The sequence below is a fragment of the Danio rerio genome, chromosome 14 (genome assembly GCF_049306965.1).
Source record: "Danio rerio strain Tuebingen ecotype United States chromosome 14, GRCz12tu, whole genome shotgun sequence".
Taxonomy (NCBI): Eukaryota; Metazoa; Chordata; class Actinopteri; order Cypriniformes; family Danionidae; genus Danio; species Danio rerio.
In genome coordinates, this window is record NC_133189.1 from 51,269,572 (window position 1) to 51,287,500 (window position 17,929).

At 34.5% G+C, this 17,929-nt stretch overlaps 1 protein-coding gene across 4 annotated transcripts in view; it reads right to left on the minus strand.

Moving 5' to 3' along the window:
- Positions 1–17,929, minus strand: part of tapt1a (transmembrane anterior posterior transformation 1a) — a 42,455-nt gene that overhangs the window by 7,703 nt on the left and 16,823 nt on the right. For 2 of the 4 annotated variants that reach the window (XM_009291277.5, XM_009291279.5), the window contains 8 exons: positions 16,843–16,875; positions 10,355–10,517; positions 9,895–10,030; positions 7,332–7,429; positions 7,150–7,219; positions 2,964–3,044; positions 2,428–2,537; positions 2,081–2,140 (listed from right to left, as the gene is read on the minus strand). In XM_009291277.5, coding sequence (XP_009289552.1) covers positions 2,081–2,140; positions 2,428–2,537; positions 2,964–3,044; positions 7,150–7,219; positions 7,332–7,429; positions 9,895–10,030; positions 10,355–10,517; positions 16,843–16,875 — 751 coding nt within the window. The remainder of the gene's footprint in view (positions 1–2,080; positions 2,141–2,427; positions 2,538–2,963; positions 3,045–7,149; positions 7,220–7,331; positions 7,430–9,894; positions 10,031–10,354; positions 10,518–16,842; positions 16,876–17,929) is intronic. The other 2 variants (XM_681534.7, XM_073922235.1) reach the window with 1 other exon arrangement.

The following is a 17,929-nucleotide window of genomic DNA, read 5'->3' on the forward strand; positions in this document are numbered from 1 at the left end:
AAGATCTTTGCCCGAACCCGGCGAGACCCGAAAAAATCCAAATCTCTGCATTAAAATCCATACGTGCAAAGGTGAATCAAATGATGACTAAGTAGTAAAAAAAAGAGAATTTTGACGGCGGTCAAGCCAGTCACTAGCTCAGAAGGAGGTGGCTCCAGCCGCAGGTATTTCGCGGTCGCTCATACACTGCGTATTACGGTAGAGCCCTAAACCGCAAGCTGACAGGTAAAATGACGAGGCCAAATTAAATGGATGTTCCTGACTGGTAGAAGATGAACAAACAATCCTACCCAAAACTTGCAAAATCAGCCAGATCAGAACTCTGCATCTCGGCCTGTAGCCGCAGGAAAGGGTGTTCAGCTGCTGGACGCACCATGAGTGAGAGACTGCGCTAAAGCCAGTGAATTTAATAATGTTCCTCCACAAACACACGTAGCCTAATCTTGGTGAGTAAAGGGTTTTTCAATTATAAATAAATATTGATTAAACCATATAATCATAATGTAGACAGAGTATACAGGCTAATGGTGGCATTAATATTTTAATATTCAGCTTCACCGCCGCCCTAATGCCAGATTGTGAAGAGAAGAGGCGTAACAAATGTTGCACAGCCTTTATCTTAATTTCGTTATTGCCAAAATACCCGTCATCATTTAGAGTTTATTTTAATTTGATTTGTTAAGCAAGATTACTTTTCATTGGTGTGTTGGTCAATTTAAAGGCTAAGTGCATGTAGACCTATAGAGTGCTGAGATGTTACGATGTTACAGCTGTAGGACTTATTTTATTTCTTTGTTCCAACTTCCACGTGGCCTATAGTCTACGTTTGTTACGAATAAATTATGTTAAAACATATAAATGACTCATTCTTGAAAAAATGCATTAGAGCTGTGTGCATGAGCACATTTGAATAATGTCGGGCTGTAAACGGGTTCGGGCTTTATAAAGCTGTCAATCAAAATGTACCTGTCCGACTCGGGACCTATCGGGTATAATTTTTATGGCCCGATTACAGCTCTCTGCATTCCCGCTGCAGTACCGCGGGAGCCGGCCAGATTTCTTACGGTGTGGGAGTACATTTCTGAATAAATCGCGGGAGAGATGTGTGTGTTTGTGTGTGAGAGAGAGAGAGAGAGAGAGAGAGAGAGGTGCTGTGCGGCTCTCTCTCTTTCTCTCCTTCTCTCTCTCTCTCTCTCCTCTCTGACCGCGAGCCTAAGGTCGCATAGAAGGTATTCAGTTTCTGAATGGTTTAGGCTCAAGCCAACAGTTTGGTGACGCTGTCTGAGCCTGTAATACGCCGGTAATACCGGATACCGGGGTAAAATATGGAGGCGGTTTGACGGTATCAAAATTTGGATACCGCCCAAGCCTAATATATACTTATATTTGGTCTATTTTAGCAGCGAAAATAGATCGGATGAATCTGGACAAAGATCACAAATTTGCAAATTTTGTATTTTTTTTTTTTAAGATTTATTTTTGGTCTTTTTGCCATTATTGAGAGGATAGAACAGTATTTTAGACAGGAAACGAAGTGGGAGAGAGAGAGAAGGGGTAGGGTCGGGAAATGTCCTTGAGCCGGGATTCGAACTCGGGACACCCTGAGGTGCTACTGCACCATATGCCAGCATGCTAACCACTAGGCTATTACGCTGACACAAATTTGCACATTTTTTACTTCAGTTTTTTTTTCCCCTAACCTGTAGCATACTCGGGCCAACCCTACAAACCCCACCCCCCCAAGAGTGTCTGCGCCCCACCGGTTGAGAACCACTGTATTAATGTATTGTTAATGCAAATAATGAATTCAATATTTGCTAATGCCAAACAAATGATTCATAGTGTGTAGTTATAAGTGTTCCCAATAACTTTTATTTTTATTACCTTAGGTTAATAATCATCTTAAGCAAGATGAATAAATTCTTTAATAATTGAATCGCTCATTGTTTGATCATGTAAGTAAATAGAAATACATTAACTAATCATACACTTGTGCACATATATTACACCTCAAAAAATGTGAATTATATTAAATGCTTATATATCACATTGATAATTCACACAATAAACTTGCACTTACATTTTGTTGTCGACTGCTCACAAGTTCAAAGGCCAAGCTGGCTTTATATTCACTGTAGACCTAAACACAACAAGATGAAAAAGCCTAAGTGCATTTTAAACTTCTATCTGAAATGGCATGTTTCAGATTCACTAAACAGTGTGGAGAGTGTAAAGTTTATTTGAGTAATTCTAATAAAAAAACACACACACACACACACACACACAAAACATGAACATTTAAATATTCTCTGCCTATAAATGTGTGTGCTTGAAAGATAAACTTATGTAGAAAGATCAAAATAATATAATAATGTGCACTTGCCACAAATTGACTTTGAAAATTAAACTTAAATCTGCGGTTCTTACATCAGCAGTGATGTCATTGAATTTAGTGATGAAGGCGTGCTTGACGATGTCAACCGCAACCTCAGACATGATCACCATAAAGACGTCAGGCAGCAGCACCCAGAGATGATCTGAAAGCAACATTACCACTTTTCAAATAGTAGGTGAAGAAATCACCACAGTGTTTGTTAATCAACCTCATTAAAAACGACAAGATTACAAAGGATAGACAACCCATCCCCCCCATCCCCCCCAGTGCTTGACCAGTGCTTCTGAATACTTTTAACTCCCATAAAGACAATCAAATTCCAAATTCCATCCAGGGCTACAAGTTTTTCCCCATTTTTCAAAATAAATAAATTAATAAATAAACATTTTTTTTTACTCAACAGAAAAAAGAAAGAAAAAAAAACTCAAACAGGTTTGGAACAAGTCGAGTCTGAGTCGATGAAGATAGAATATTATTTTTTGGTTGAACTATCCCAATAAATAATTGAAAATAATTTAAATGACTACTTTAAAACAACCCTTTTTGTCAAAAAAGTCATAATCCAGACCTGAGTTCCACGAAAACTGCTCCATGTTCCTCAGGCAAACGATGAGGAGCAATACGTAATTCGTGAACCGTTCCTTTATATCTGTAATACACAATAAAAACACATGACGGGGTTCATACACATTTTTACTACTAGACTTTCAAGCTAATTTTCATGACCTAATGTTTTAGGTAAAAAGTATCGTGTAGCTGCATATGCATCGTCTACAGTGTTTGCATATTTATAACAAAATTAAGCCTAACAACATTACAATAACATTACTGCCTCCTTTCACTTTCATTGAAAATACGAAACACACCCTCTCTCTTGCTGAATATCAGTCTTAATAATCAATAATGGCCATTATAAAAGTATAATGTACAATAAGTTTATACATTATAGGAAATAAAAGCAAACAATCAGTCAATATACACAATGTACGGGGTTACATTAATTATTAACTTATCTTTGCGCTCAGCCAAAACACGTTACCTGAGAACTAGTAATAGATTCAAAAGACCAAAGTCGGGGAATATGTCATTAGATATAGACAACAAGATGAATTAAACATCACGTTTAACAAATATAGTGAGATTAGATCCAGCAGGAGATCCTTGATGAGCAGTCCGACGAGCGCAGCTCTCATCTGGCTAGATATGCTGCAGCCTATGCCAGAGAGTGTGTGTGTGTGGTCACGTGATGTGCGTTTTCAGTGGTTTGGTGTAGACGCAGAGTTGTTCAGAAACGATGGGTGAATCGCTAGTGTGGACACGAATCATTTTCATTCTATAACGCCGTTTTAAAACTAAAACGAACTAGAGTAAATGGGGCCACAGAGCAGCAGTGTTTAAAAATAAAAACGGCCTCTCCAGCGTTTTAAAAACGCTCCGTTTTTGGCGCTCGAAAACTCTGGCGTAGTGTGGACGGATGGCGTAACATAGTAAATCTTATGCGTTTTAAAACGAAAACGTATTAGGGCGTACTCACAATATGCTATCCGAACCGTGCCCAGGCCCGTTTCCTGGATCATTTGGGAGGTGCGAGTGCGCTGATTCGGGCTCAGGGGTAGAGAGGTGGGCCTGAGCGCGGTTCACTTGGGCTTTGGCGCGATACGCTTGTGTGTGAGTGCAAAACGCGCCAAAGCCCGAAACTGAAAGTGAGACATGACTTTTAAGGCACCGTTTCATATGGATTAATTAATCATTCTTACTGTTTAATGAACGCAAACTGCCGTAGTTTATTAAAGACGAGAACTCCTCACTGCACGACAGTGAACCTCCTCATTCCTGCAGCACGAGGGCTTTATGGTTGTTTATGAGCACCAAAAGTGGCAGATCTGTTCGGCGAAATAACTGACTGCGTGTCACCGCATCCCTAAGGACTGTTTGGCGAAATATTTCACTGCATGTCACTGCATATCAAACGACTGAAATGATATATCTAGAGAAATCTCGACTGTGCTGAGCGAGAGCGCTCACTGAACAGCGCAGCAGCGATGATGTTAACATCCCCAGGCCCGATAGTAATGTGAGTGCGGGCCGTCGGGGGAGACAGGAGGGGGGACAAGCGTGCTTTGGCACGGTTCGAGGAAACTGTACATAGTGTGAGTGCGGCCTTAGTGTAAATGAAGCCTCAAATTTCAGCAAAATGTGAGTTGAAACTACGGCCATCAAATAAAGCGTTCAGACTGTCAAACTTTAAAGGATGGTATCTTTACGATGCACAGCAGGTTGTGTGTGAATAGTAACTTAAGGAATTATTTAATCACAATGGCTTGAATGGAAGACCAGAAGACTTAGTGGCCGGTTGTGTGAGAGAAAAGATAAACAGTGTTGAGAAGAATAGGTGTTGATTACAGTATATCAGCGTGTCTTTCATAAAGACGCTGAGGGGAAGAGGCACTCAAACCACACCACAGGCTGTCAGCGTCTCGCATGAATGTTATCAGAAAGCTCTTGAGTGCTGTGATTAGCATTTCAAAAAGATGCTAAAATGTTTCGGCGTGAGCCCACACACAACGCTCGCGACTGCAGCTTCACGTGCCATCACTGAGACTCAAATCATGTGCCCATTATAAGTTATTTTAGATAATCAGTACGGAGGCATGCTGTTGTATTCCCTATATACAGCTATCAGCATAAATAGGATTTTAACCATTTCTCAGAGAATATAGGCAATATATTTAGGGGCATTTCAACAAAACAGTTTTATTAAACAGTTATATCATTAAAATAGGAGTTTGTTCATGGTGGCACGGTGGCTCAGTGGTCAGCACTCATAGCAAGAAGGTTGCTGGTTCGAAATGTATAAATGTATTACATTATATATATATATATATATATATATATATATATATATATATATATATATATATATATATATATATATATATATATATATATACTTAATCCATGGTCTGTTGAAATTTTTAATTCTGATTGGCTGGAGGGTGTGCCTTATTTTCATTGAAACGCACAGGTAGTTCCATTAAGTTTTGATCACGGTTCGAAATAAAAGCGTTTCTCCCAAACGGGTATAGTTTACTATAGCAACTCGCATGCGCTGCACAGGAAACCATTGAGGACGGTTAATGGCGGACAAGAAATCCGCAAAATAAGAAAAACACTCATCAATTATGCCCCAAAATCAAGTTTTAAGAGTTTTTCAAGCGAGAATATAGTTATTTCAACGTCAAATCTGCAGTTTATGTATAAGGATAGTGTCGGAAAAAATGTCGGAAGCTCCAGGTGGTCAGCGGCAGCTCTACCAACAGCTACTGAAAAGAAAATGAATGAATGAATAAATGACCTACATATTTAACAGCAGAGACGTCTGAAATGGGCTTTGGCTGCTTTCTCTTCAAAATGCATCTTATGTGCCCTTGAACTGGTGTTTCATAAGATAATTTACAGATTAGTGAATCGTTTAATTCATGTGTATATACTTGTATATATTTATGTGAAGCAGTGATCGCAGTCTTTGTATTAGATCAATTCCATAAGATCACCTTGTCTAGCCTAATAATTTGATTTGAATAATAATAATAATAATAATAATAATAATAAAAAACAGATAATACAATTTTATATATAAAGTTCCAATTTTGGCTTTTGTACTGTCTAATCTAATTTATATGCACAAAAATATACTGTTGTAAAACTTCATATAATAAATATACATTTAAAAGAGAGATCTGTGTGTTCATTGATGCTCAGCACTGTATAATCCCCATTTAAAACTGTTTATTTAGGTTTTTTTTTGGGGGGGTGTTCTGTGCAACATTTTAATTAGCATGATGATCTGATGACAAATATATTGATCGCTGAGTACTGACATTTCAAACACTACTGTTCAACATTTTGGGGTTAGTATTTGCTCACAAAGTCTGTCTTTATTTGATTAAAATACAGTAAAAATATATAAATGTTGATTTAAAATTAGATATTTTTATTTGAATGCTTTAAAAAAAAATTTTTTATGTCAAAGGTGAATTTTAAATATCATTACTCAAGTGTCACATGATATATATGGACAAAATTAAGAGGCACTTTAGAAAATATGAAAACTACAATTTTGATTTATAGTTATGCCAGTTTAATCACAACAAATGAAAAAACATTTTTATTCTGCTCTAAAGACACTTTTTACAATAAATAAATAAATAAATAAAAAGAGCTCTAAATGACTATATATGCTATATTATTTTTTGGAAATTTGGACGCAATGTTATCTGACATTTATATAATAAAAAAAACATTGACATTTAACTCAACCCTATACTGTCCCTAGTCCAGAGCTATCCAGGGAAAATGTTTAACTGGTCTTATTAATGTTGGTATATTATATTCATTTTAATAATTTCTTTTATATATTACAGACTGATAGTAGATGTTATTAATACAATGTTAAGTTTAGCTATATAAAGAGGAGAAATGGTCATGCCTAACTGAGCCTGGCTTGCTTGGTTTGGGACTTGTAGAGCTATGCATCGATAAATTTGCTCTTCAGTGTTTGGACTTTCAGCAGTGAAATTAAACCACACTGAACTGAACTAAACTGAACTTTAACTCTGAAAACTGGACTGACACGGTTTCAGTTTACTAGAACTTCTATGTTAAGCTGCTTTGACACAATCTACATTGTAAAAATGAATTGAAAAGCATGTTATACTACAGTATAATTATGGTGGTAAAACGACTTTACTCACCGCTGTTAGACATCTGAAAAAGGTTGTTCTTCTCAAACTTCTTAAACACACTTCCCTTGATTTCCACAAACTGAAACAAACAACCACATCAATAAAAGTGCGAAATGTACAAAAGTAACACGACAGATTCTGTTTTTGAATAATCAGCATGCAATTGGTCTTCACTTGTGTGTTATACTCACATTGTTGGACATCATAATGGTGAGCAGTGATTTGTTATGCGAGTTGAAGGCCACATTTAAAGTCGAGGCCTGGACCATGATGAGGATGGAATGCAGAACTGAGAGAAAAATACACTGAGGAAAATATGTATCGTAAATGATGTAAATAATATTCAATGATACACTAGTGATGTTCATCAGCCAATCAAAATCAAGCATTCAACATGCTTCTGAATCTAATTGAATAGAGCATTATTTATAACAAAAAATGATAACACTTTCTTTTGAAGGGCAACTATAACGAAAATCAACTTTTGGAAGCTGTTTGGACAGAACTGTGTGCAGGTATAGTGTGTCCACAGCCATATTGGAGTGATAAAAACACAGAAAGCCTCTTTTTTTATTTCCTGATGTTAAAATAAAATCCCTGTAATTCTGAGGCCCACCGCAACGTGACGTAAAAGTGCGGTTTCTCCGCCCACCGAATTAATTGACAGCCGCGTATTAACATGTCTCCATAGTAATGCATATAATCATATCAACAAGACAGGGAGTGTGCAAAGTAACTGCAATTAAAAGATCTGTTCTGCTCTCTGTGACCATTTGCAGCTCAAAAATGAGTTTTATTATGTTTTTAAAACAGTGCATGCCTGTAATAATGTCAGTAAAATCGCTACGGAATTCATGACCACAGCCGCATGCCAGTACAATTATACTTCAAGAGACTTTAATCTCAGTTTGTGGACATTAAATCAGGTTTATTTTGTACATTAACATAACGAGTTTCCAAACAGCAGGGGATATTAACGTGTTTCCTGTCACATTTGCCATGCAAAAACCACGTTAACAGTTAAATGCGCATATGTGTGCCTATACGCAAACTTTGTAATGGCATTGTGTGTGACTCATCGTTGCAGAAAGGCTTGAATAAACTACACAAGAAATACATTAAATAATCATTGGGAGAATCTTTACTGTATTTGTGATAAGGGGAAATCCGCTTCCTTCTTATCCGTCACTGTGCTGTTTGACGTGAGATGCAGCAGAAAAGCAGACATACACACATGTAAACAATGGGCGGGGAGAACAAGCTCATTTGCATTAAAGGCACAGGCATCAAAAACAGCTACACTGTGCTAAGAGCTCAAAATTCTTAATTCTTAAAGGTACAAAAGGTTTACAAAAGACATCTTAAATCTAGAAAAAGGGGTTTAAGTTTTCTTTCTTTATGTTATACACGAATGCACATAATTACAATTAATTATACATAATTAAATGCAACTAAATCAAAACCTAACCTGCTTTCTTACTCCATGGACACCAATAATTCGATTTTAATACGATTAAGACAATACTCTGATTAAGAGTCGACCATATAAACAGCGTTTTTTGATTCATTTAATCCAATTAAGGTCATAAATAAACTAAACAGAAATCAGATTAAGACGTGGAGAATGACAATTTTAGTGGCATTATTGAAGTGCAAAACAGACATGTAAACACCGAAATCAAACTATTACAGGACTTTCACCGAATTTTGCAACAGGATAGTCTGTACACACACGGATGTTTGACACTATTCTCTGCACCTACTAAGTCAGAGAAGGACCACTGACAACCTGCATGGTGAAATGTGGAGGTTTTTTCCTATATGGCGCGCAGTATCAACTTCCATTAAAACAACACTCTTCCAGCAGTTCCTCGCATCCAATATCTCATTTGCCATGGGGGGCATGCAGGAAATGTTCCTGAATAAAGGTGAAACTGCCCAACTGCAATTATAGTCGACAAAATAAAAATGAAATATCTGAAATTACATGAAACTCCGGAGGAAACGTGGATAGCGCAGTGATGCAATGATGTTAATCGAATTATGTGCTATAACATGTAAAACTGGTTCAAAAAAGCAACTCATGTAAACACCTAAATCCTATTATTGTCTTATTCAGATTAAGGCAAATAATTTGATTACTGATGTAAACAGTCAACGGGAGTTTCAAATAAAATGTAACCCAGAATATTTATAACAAAACCAAAACATTTCATTCTGAACAGATGAGCCAAAAATTGGTGAAATACCTTCTTTCAACATAAAAACCTCTAAATATTATGCAAATTTGATTATGCTTCATACACGTGAGTGGGTTTGACAAACCAACTGAGAATAAAACACTCCTCTCTCTACATGCCCAAAATAACTTTACTTAAACTACATCTACAGAATCAGAGATAGTTTTTTTCAACCTTAAGTACCTTTAAGTCTTATGTAAAAGTACTTAAATAGTAAGGTGTATGGTTAAGTATTTATAGTATATGTATAGTCAGTAGCTAGTATAGTCAGATTAGTGTTTCAGTGTGTTAGTTATGTTTAGGTTTAAAATAGCCCTTACTTATGTTTATGTAGCACGGTGGTCCTGCGAGACACAACATTTCATTCCACTTTATGTCTATAGATGTAGCGGATTGACAATAAAGCTCAACATAAGTTGACAATAGCATAAATATAGCGGATATCAACACTAAACCAAGACATCATATCCATTATACCGAGTGCTGCAGATTTGTTGCATTATAAGAAGGATACAGACATAGAAGACGGCCATAAAGAAATGGGGAATGACTCCAATGTGGGCTCTTTTCCGTGATTTTGGTTCAGTGGCTGTCCAGTAGAGAGCGTCCAGAATGTCTTGTCCAAAAGATGAGAACAGTCGATCTGCAACCTGACAGATGAAATAACAGATAGATTTACACAATACACTTGATGGAAAATGTGTTATGCACAGATACATGTTTAAAACAAATCAAAGGGCTCTCAGTATAGAAATCTTGTCTAGTTTTTAAAATGTCTTCAACACTCAGTCACAGCGTCATCAAAATTCGCCTGTTTGTTGTGCATATAGTGGACAAAAGTATGTACTGTTCCTTTAAAAGAGTGATCGCACCAGAGTTCGTTTAAATTTAACCAAACCTGCCAAATGTGAACACAATCTGATTTTCCAAAGACTTCACAAACAAAATCAGGTGTGAGGGCATTAGTATGGTACCTCCAGCATGTTGTAGATGATGTAGAGTTTGATGACTGACTGGCCTCGGATCAGATGGTACATCATGGCGTAGTCCACATAGTGCATCATGGAGTAACAGAGGACCATGATTAAACCTTTGAGCAGGTCACACACCTGAGCCGGCTGCAGGAACCGAGAGCCACTGTTTAACACAAACACACACAGTATTAAACAGACCATAACACGCCTAATCAACATATTAATTATAAATAGCACTTATGCGTAAACAAAATGAGGGCAAATGCATTCATTACACACATCTGCTTTAAAACAACACCGCAATGTAAAGAAGCTCTGGCTTTACTTCAAAACACAGAAACATAAAAATGGGCATTTCTGCAACTACAGCTCAGAGATTAACTAACAATTCAAATTTTTATTATTATAAGTTATTATTATTATTAATCTTTATTTATGTTTTTTTCTTACAGTATTACAAAAAGAAAAACGACAAAAAAGAACAGAAATGATAATAATAAAATACTAATACATTTAATTAATAAAATAATATATAATATTAATAACAAAATAAAATAATAATACATTTAAATAATAAAATAACTATATGTATAAATATATATATATATATATATATATATATATGTATGTATGCATGCATCTATGTATGTATGTATGTATGTATGCATGTATGTATGTGTGTGTGTGTGTGTGTGTGTGTGTGTGTGTGTGTGTGTGTGTGTGTGTGTGTGTGTGTGTGTGAGTGCGTGTGTATATATTATTATTATATATATATATACACACACACACACACATATATATATATATATATATATATATATATATATATATATATATATATATATATATATATATATGTATATATATATATATATATAATATTTACCAATAATTAAATAAACAAAAAAATAAAACAACAAATTGAATAAACTAAAAGATAAAAAAGCTAAATAATAATGTGTCTTCTGTGTTTACATATTATTTTAGTTTGAATTAACATGCAATTTAAAATAAATTAAATACTTTTGTATTTTGCCCTTTTTTTGTACAGATTTAGATTGCATTTCATTGTCCAAGACATGTTTTAAATCAGAAAACATGAAAAAAACATCATGAAAATATTCAAATGCAATGTTCAGTGTGTGAAAATGATTTATCCACATTAATCTGTGCCTCATGAAATCTGAATATGCTCCAAGACAAATTAAACGCGTGTTTGAAAAGATCACAAGCGTCTGTACTTGTAGAAACACCCAGATACAGAAAAACACCAATGAACAACTCAAAACCCATGCAGATGTTTGATGTATAGTCTTCATGTACAGACAATTAGGGCAAAAAAATAAATAACATCAGTTTAGCAGTGACGTCTTTAATCACACTCTGCTTGGTTCACAGTTAAATCACTAAAGGGAAGGTAGCAGGTTTATTTGCGGAGCAGAGCTGCGATTCAGAGGTGTGCAATAGTGTAGGCGCGAAAATAAAAAAAGAAAAACTTGACGGATGATACACTTGCGGCATCATAATCCCACTCATGAGAAGGAATCCACACACAAACATCCTCAGGAAAACAGCGAGATCAAGAACTGTAAAAAATGTTGCTGTTTGTTCAAACTACTTATTTAAAATGAGCTGAAACGCCACAATTCTAGAGTTGTTTTTGGGATAACTTAATCATTTTGTGTTCAATCCAATTGAATTAAAAATTTGTTAAGTTAACTTAAAGGTCCAGTGAAATTAAAATAAAGTTTTTTTAGATGTTAGTATGGGTATGTTAGTCTTCAAGGATATTTTTTAAGCTAGTGTGCTACAAAACAATTACAAAACTCGCATTTAGAAAATATAAAACTGATATAAACATGTCAAGCATGCAGTAAAGCCAACTTACCGAATTTGTCGCTATATTTTGTGACTTTTCAGACCCCCTTAGAGACAAATCTTCAAAAAAGTGAGTTGCGACAAATCTAGAGACTTTTTTTTGGTGTTACTGTAGTTTTTTTTATAGACTCTCATGTCTCCATATTGTATTATGCATTTAATTTTAATTAAATTCCAGATAATTTATATATATATATATATATATATATATATATATATATATATATATATATATATATATATATATATATATATATATATATATATATATATATATATATATATATGTATATAGTATTTGACATAGGACAGCTTCCAGAATCTCTTAGTTCAGTGCTGGATTCAGCTAAAAACTCCTTCAACCAACGAAGCCACAACCTGTAAGTATTTTTATTTGTTAAAATTGATCAACTAAATTCACAGTTTCTAGCATCAACGTTAGGTTCCAGTAAGGACATAAACAAGGATGTGAACAGAGAAATGCTGTTTGGCACCACTAACAATTTAGCTACAAATTCATATTTACCAGTCAAACACCCCCATTCTTCAGCAGCACTGCAATGTCTCTCTATGCAGCAACTTTCAGTGTCTCTCTATGAATCTATTTTCTGTGCGTTCTACATCTCAAATAACAAACTCGCAAAAGATACCTGAACATTTTATATTACTTACACATGTTTATTCTGAATATATGTGAAAGACACATGTCAGATTTTATTTTAGAGAGCAGACTTGAGATTCAGCTGTGTCCTCTGTGTCATTTTCTCTCTGATTCAGGCACATATTGATAGGCTAACAGCTACAAGGTGACGTGGAGCCGATTTGTGAATCACAGCACATTATGTTAGCTGACATATTTTGTTGGCTGACCAATCAGTGCCTCTTTAGGGTGGGCCTTTCAGAGGAACTAGTAAATATGACAGTCGATTTTATGTTAGCCGAGTAGCTGTATATAATCAAAGTGAGATATATGAAAAATATAGCGTGATTTTTTATGAATATGAAGCATGAGCACACATTGCTTTGCATCTTATAAACGCAACTAAGCCTTAAAAATGTACTGTGGACCACAACTTTAAAGTTTAAAAAAACTTGTCTGGGCTGCAAAATTTATATTATACCAAACGATTTAAAAATAAAACAAAGTTGCAAAGATTTCACAGATTTACGGTCTACATTTTAGTTTAAAATTTTAAATCTGAAATAAATAAATAAATTAATTAATTGATTAAATTAAATTAAAATTAAATTAAATTAAATTAAATTAAATTAAATTAAATTAAATAAGAGCTCACTAGATGCATTGAAACTGAAAAATTAATCTCAATGAAGTGGTTTGTACTCAGCGCTGACAGCTGCGATGTGAAATCCACCTTTCTGTAAGAACAGACTGAACACACACTGATATTTACTTTCGTCTTTTCTAGCTTCAGCCTGTGTTAGTGCCAGGCTTAAATCGAAGACAGCATTTGTCCTTTCTATCCTAAACCCATGTTGAAAGGATGAAATGCAGAATTATAATGCTGGAGGCTTTTATTCTGCAAAAGAACCGTCCTAAAAGGCTCCAATGAAAGATGACATCCTAAAGAATGCTAAACATGACAATAATTGTGATCAATATGTTATCAAATCAGATCTTTTAACTCTTCAATTACATTTATATAGGAATATTTTTGCAAATAATCTCCTGGAGTTTGAAATGTGACCATGAGGTATTAATAAAGTCTTAAAGAGTAGCTATGGATCTGAGGATCCTGCTAAACCTCTTTGCAGTTTGATTAAAGTGAAGGGAAAAGCTGCAATAACTCAAGAGATCAACACTAAACAGTTCTGCTTCCCTATATATACAGTTAAAGTGAGAAATATAGGCTCTCCTGTGAATTTTGTTTCCTTTTTAAATATTTCCCAAATGATGTCTAACAGAGCAAGGAATTTTTCACAGTATTTCATATAATATTTTTTCTTTTGAATAAAGTTTCGGCTAGAATGAAAGCAGTTAAAAAAATATATATATAACATCTTAGCATTCCTGTAAAATTTGTTTAAATGCCTAATAAAATGCATACCTAAAGTAAACTGCATGCTATTTCTGACCCATTTTAGTATATGCAAGGTTTTGGTCTCTTTTGAAAGGTGATCCAGAGGTTTATTCCTTAATAGTCAGAATCACTGTAAATGTTATTGGTATTGAGTAATTAAACTTGAGACACACTGAAATACAAAAAAATAAAAATCTGCTTAATTTTTTTTTCTTGACTAATGCCTGCAGACGACTATAATTAAGAGCTTTTAGTTAAAAAAAAAAACAATTGGATCGAAGCTTGACACCTTACCAAGCTAAATTTTCTATTTTGATAAGTACCTTAGACAATTAGTGGTTTGCTAGTCTTAGTGGCTACCAAACTGGTCTATTTGATCGTTATATTGTTGGTTTGTATAGAAATCCAGCATAACCTTGCCATCTAAATTCTGCACTGCATCTTAGGTCAATTTAAGCATTTTTTTATCAGCATGACAATGTGTAGTGAAGCATTTCAGTGTCACACTGCTGCCAGACATGATCAAGTCACATTATTCAGTAATGAAAACACAACCACTGGCAGACTTGACACTTTATAGTTCAAAACACAACCGCTTTACTTGCCAGAAGACAATAAAAATCAATCCTGATAATGCATTCAAAAATCACTATACTACTTTAATAATCTATGTTTATTTAAACCTCTAAAAATGCCTAATTTGATATAAAATATTATCCAATATGTCTTCACTAAAACCCTTATGTAAAAGGTTCATTAGTTAATGCATTTACTAACATGAACTAATCATGAACAACACATGTACAGCCTTTATTAATCATAATTAAACATTTACTAATGCATTATTAACATTCAAGTCCATGCTTGTTAACATTAGTTAATGCACCATGAGTTAGCATGCACTAACGATGAACAACTGTATTTTCATTAACTAACGTTTACTAACATGAATAAATACAGTAGTAAATGTATTGTTCATTGTTTGTTCATCTTAGTAAATGCATTAATTAACATTAACTAATGAACCTTATTGAAGAGTGTGACCATCATATTATATTTGATTAATGCTAAAGTAAATTAATTAATTATTTGAACGTTAAAATTACACATGAACCACACAAACATGTCTGATGCAAATTATCTTTTTACAGTAATGAAAAGAAATTCTTTTTAAATATGTAATTGTTTAAAATATCAAGTAATAAATTAATTGGGATTTACAACCCATAAACAGTCCAATTAAATGAAAAACTACATCCTAATTTCTGAAGTTTACAAAAAAAACAAAAAAAAAAACATTGACTTGTTTCGATGGTTTAAGCTGCAGTGGTTGATCAATATGTGAAAACGTTTTTTGTAGTTTTTTTTTTTCTCCAATTCAGTCCTCAAAACATGTGCAATACAAGGAAAAGATCAATGAATTTGACAAATATTTTTCAAATCTAAATGTACACCATTCATGACACGGCCCAACAAAAAATGCTTTTTTTGTGCATGAAATATGCATTATTTTTATCTAATGGTTACTTTTCATGGCAGAATTCATTTATGCATTGTCTTAAATAATTTGCAAGTATCATTATCAAAACTTTCTAAACAAAATGATTATAATTTTAAAAAAATATATAAAATCTTCTGGTTCAAAGTGGATCTGAATGCATTGTGAGGGTTTAAAGGAGAGCAATTTTGGGCTTTTACACAAAATGTAAAATGTCTCTAGAGTGCGTATGGGAAGTTTCAGCTCAAAATACCACGTTTTATATACCAAAATACCAAAAAAATAAATAAATACAATAAATAAATAAATAAATAATATATATATATATATATATATATATATATATATATATATATATATATATATATATATATATATATATATATATATATATATATATATATATATATATATATATATAATTTATTTTATTTATTTATTTATTTTTTTTATAAAAATTATGCAATTTATAAATTATGCAATTTTGGTGACTGTCACTTTAAATTTAAATGAGATTGTTTAAAAAAAAAAGGCCGGAGCTACAAGAGCCCAAAATGTCACAAAAAGTATCTCTGAATAAGGTAATTTATGAAGATTACAGTGTTCATTTGTGCATCTTATAACATTTATAATTTTCTTAGTCACTGACATTATCTTCAGCAGGTAAAAACTGAAATGGCGGATGGCTGCTTCTCACTCAGGGCTGTCTATGCTAATGAGGAAGATCCACACTACTGAGTGGGACTTTCGCCCTCTAATAACACTTACAAAGGAAAGATGTCAATCAAAGTGTCTCTGCAGACTGTGTTATGAAGTGTGATTATAAAAAATAGAACTGATTAATTAATTATTCATAATTATTCATTAATAGCCACACAACTGTGCTTAAACCACTTATAAAAGTGATTTTTGCATAATAGGTCAGCTGTAAACTCCTGCACCATTACATCACTGCTTAAAGTGAGTTATAAGGCTGGGAAATGCAGCATTGGCATGCACCTTATATTAAACGTACAGAATGAAGGATCATGGGACTGTTTGAAATGGGTCATAATGAAGACAGGCATCCCTACCTGCTCCGTCTGCAATAAGGACAAACATTAGCGCTGATGGGAGGAGGACAGGCACATATTAAACAACATACTGTACACTGATATGAGCAAACGTCATTTATACACTTGTTCTTTATGAACACGAGTTACAACAGAAAAACAAACTCCTAAAATAAACACAGCACACTTTGTTTCTATAGAAAGAGATGAAAATGTAAAAGTCAGTTTTTAATGGGCACAAACATCACTGGCTGCTTAAGTTTGAGGTCATTTTACTGGTATGTTCAGAGTGTGAAAACTGTGCTGTGTATCATATAGATAAGCTGTTATCTCACATCTTTCCCGCTCTTTTCTTTATCTTTAACAATTCCTGAAATTAGTCTCAAGTAGGGATGCAACGATTATTCTGTTTCACTAATAACCGTGATTTAATTCGTCACGGTTAATTAATCGTAAAGGCTTCTTAACACCGTGTTTCTGCACGGAACAAAACTGCAGCAACTAAACAAAGTTATGCCAACTGTGCACTAGTTTGTACACTAAGACTAATAACCACGCACACTGGACTAACTATGACTGGGGTTATTAACTAAGGCAAGCTCATCCAGGTTCGTTATTTCCAATGGAGGGACGCGCACGCAACGCAACACACTCGCGCTTTCAGGCGCACCTAGTTGAGATGACAGGGGGCTTTTGTGACCTCGGGAATTGCAAATGGCTAACGGTTTGAGGAAGATGCAATGGAAAGTTCACAGGTTTGCAAACCCACTTAAAGTTACAAATAATGGCGCTGATAAGAGAGATCATGTGGCAAATGAGACCCACCGAGTGTTTTCGGAGAGAGTGCTGTAAGACTTAAGCTTGTTTCACACCGCAAGCGTGAGCAGAACGTGGTTTTTGGCATCCATGTTAACAGATTAGAGCTTTCACATAGATATATACACTAGATATCGCATTGGGACCCTGAGCATGCGTCAATATCGCCGCCACATTGGTACAGTCCTCCCAGGATAAATGTCATTCAACCGCACTAGTCAAGACAGTGTTATTTCGTGAGGATGCGGGACTTTACCGCTGTCTACTGGTGTAGTAACGAGCAAACAAAGAA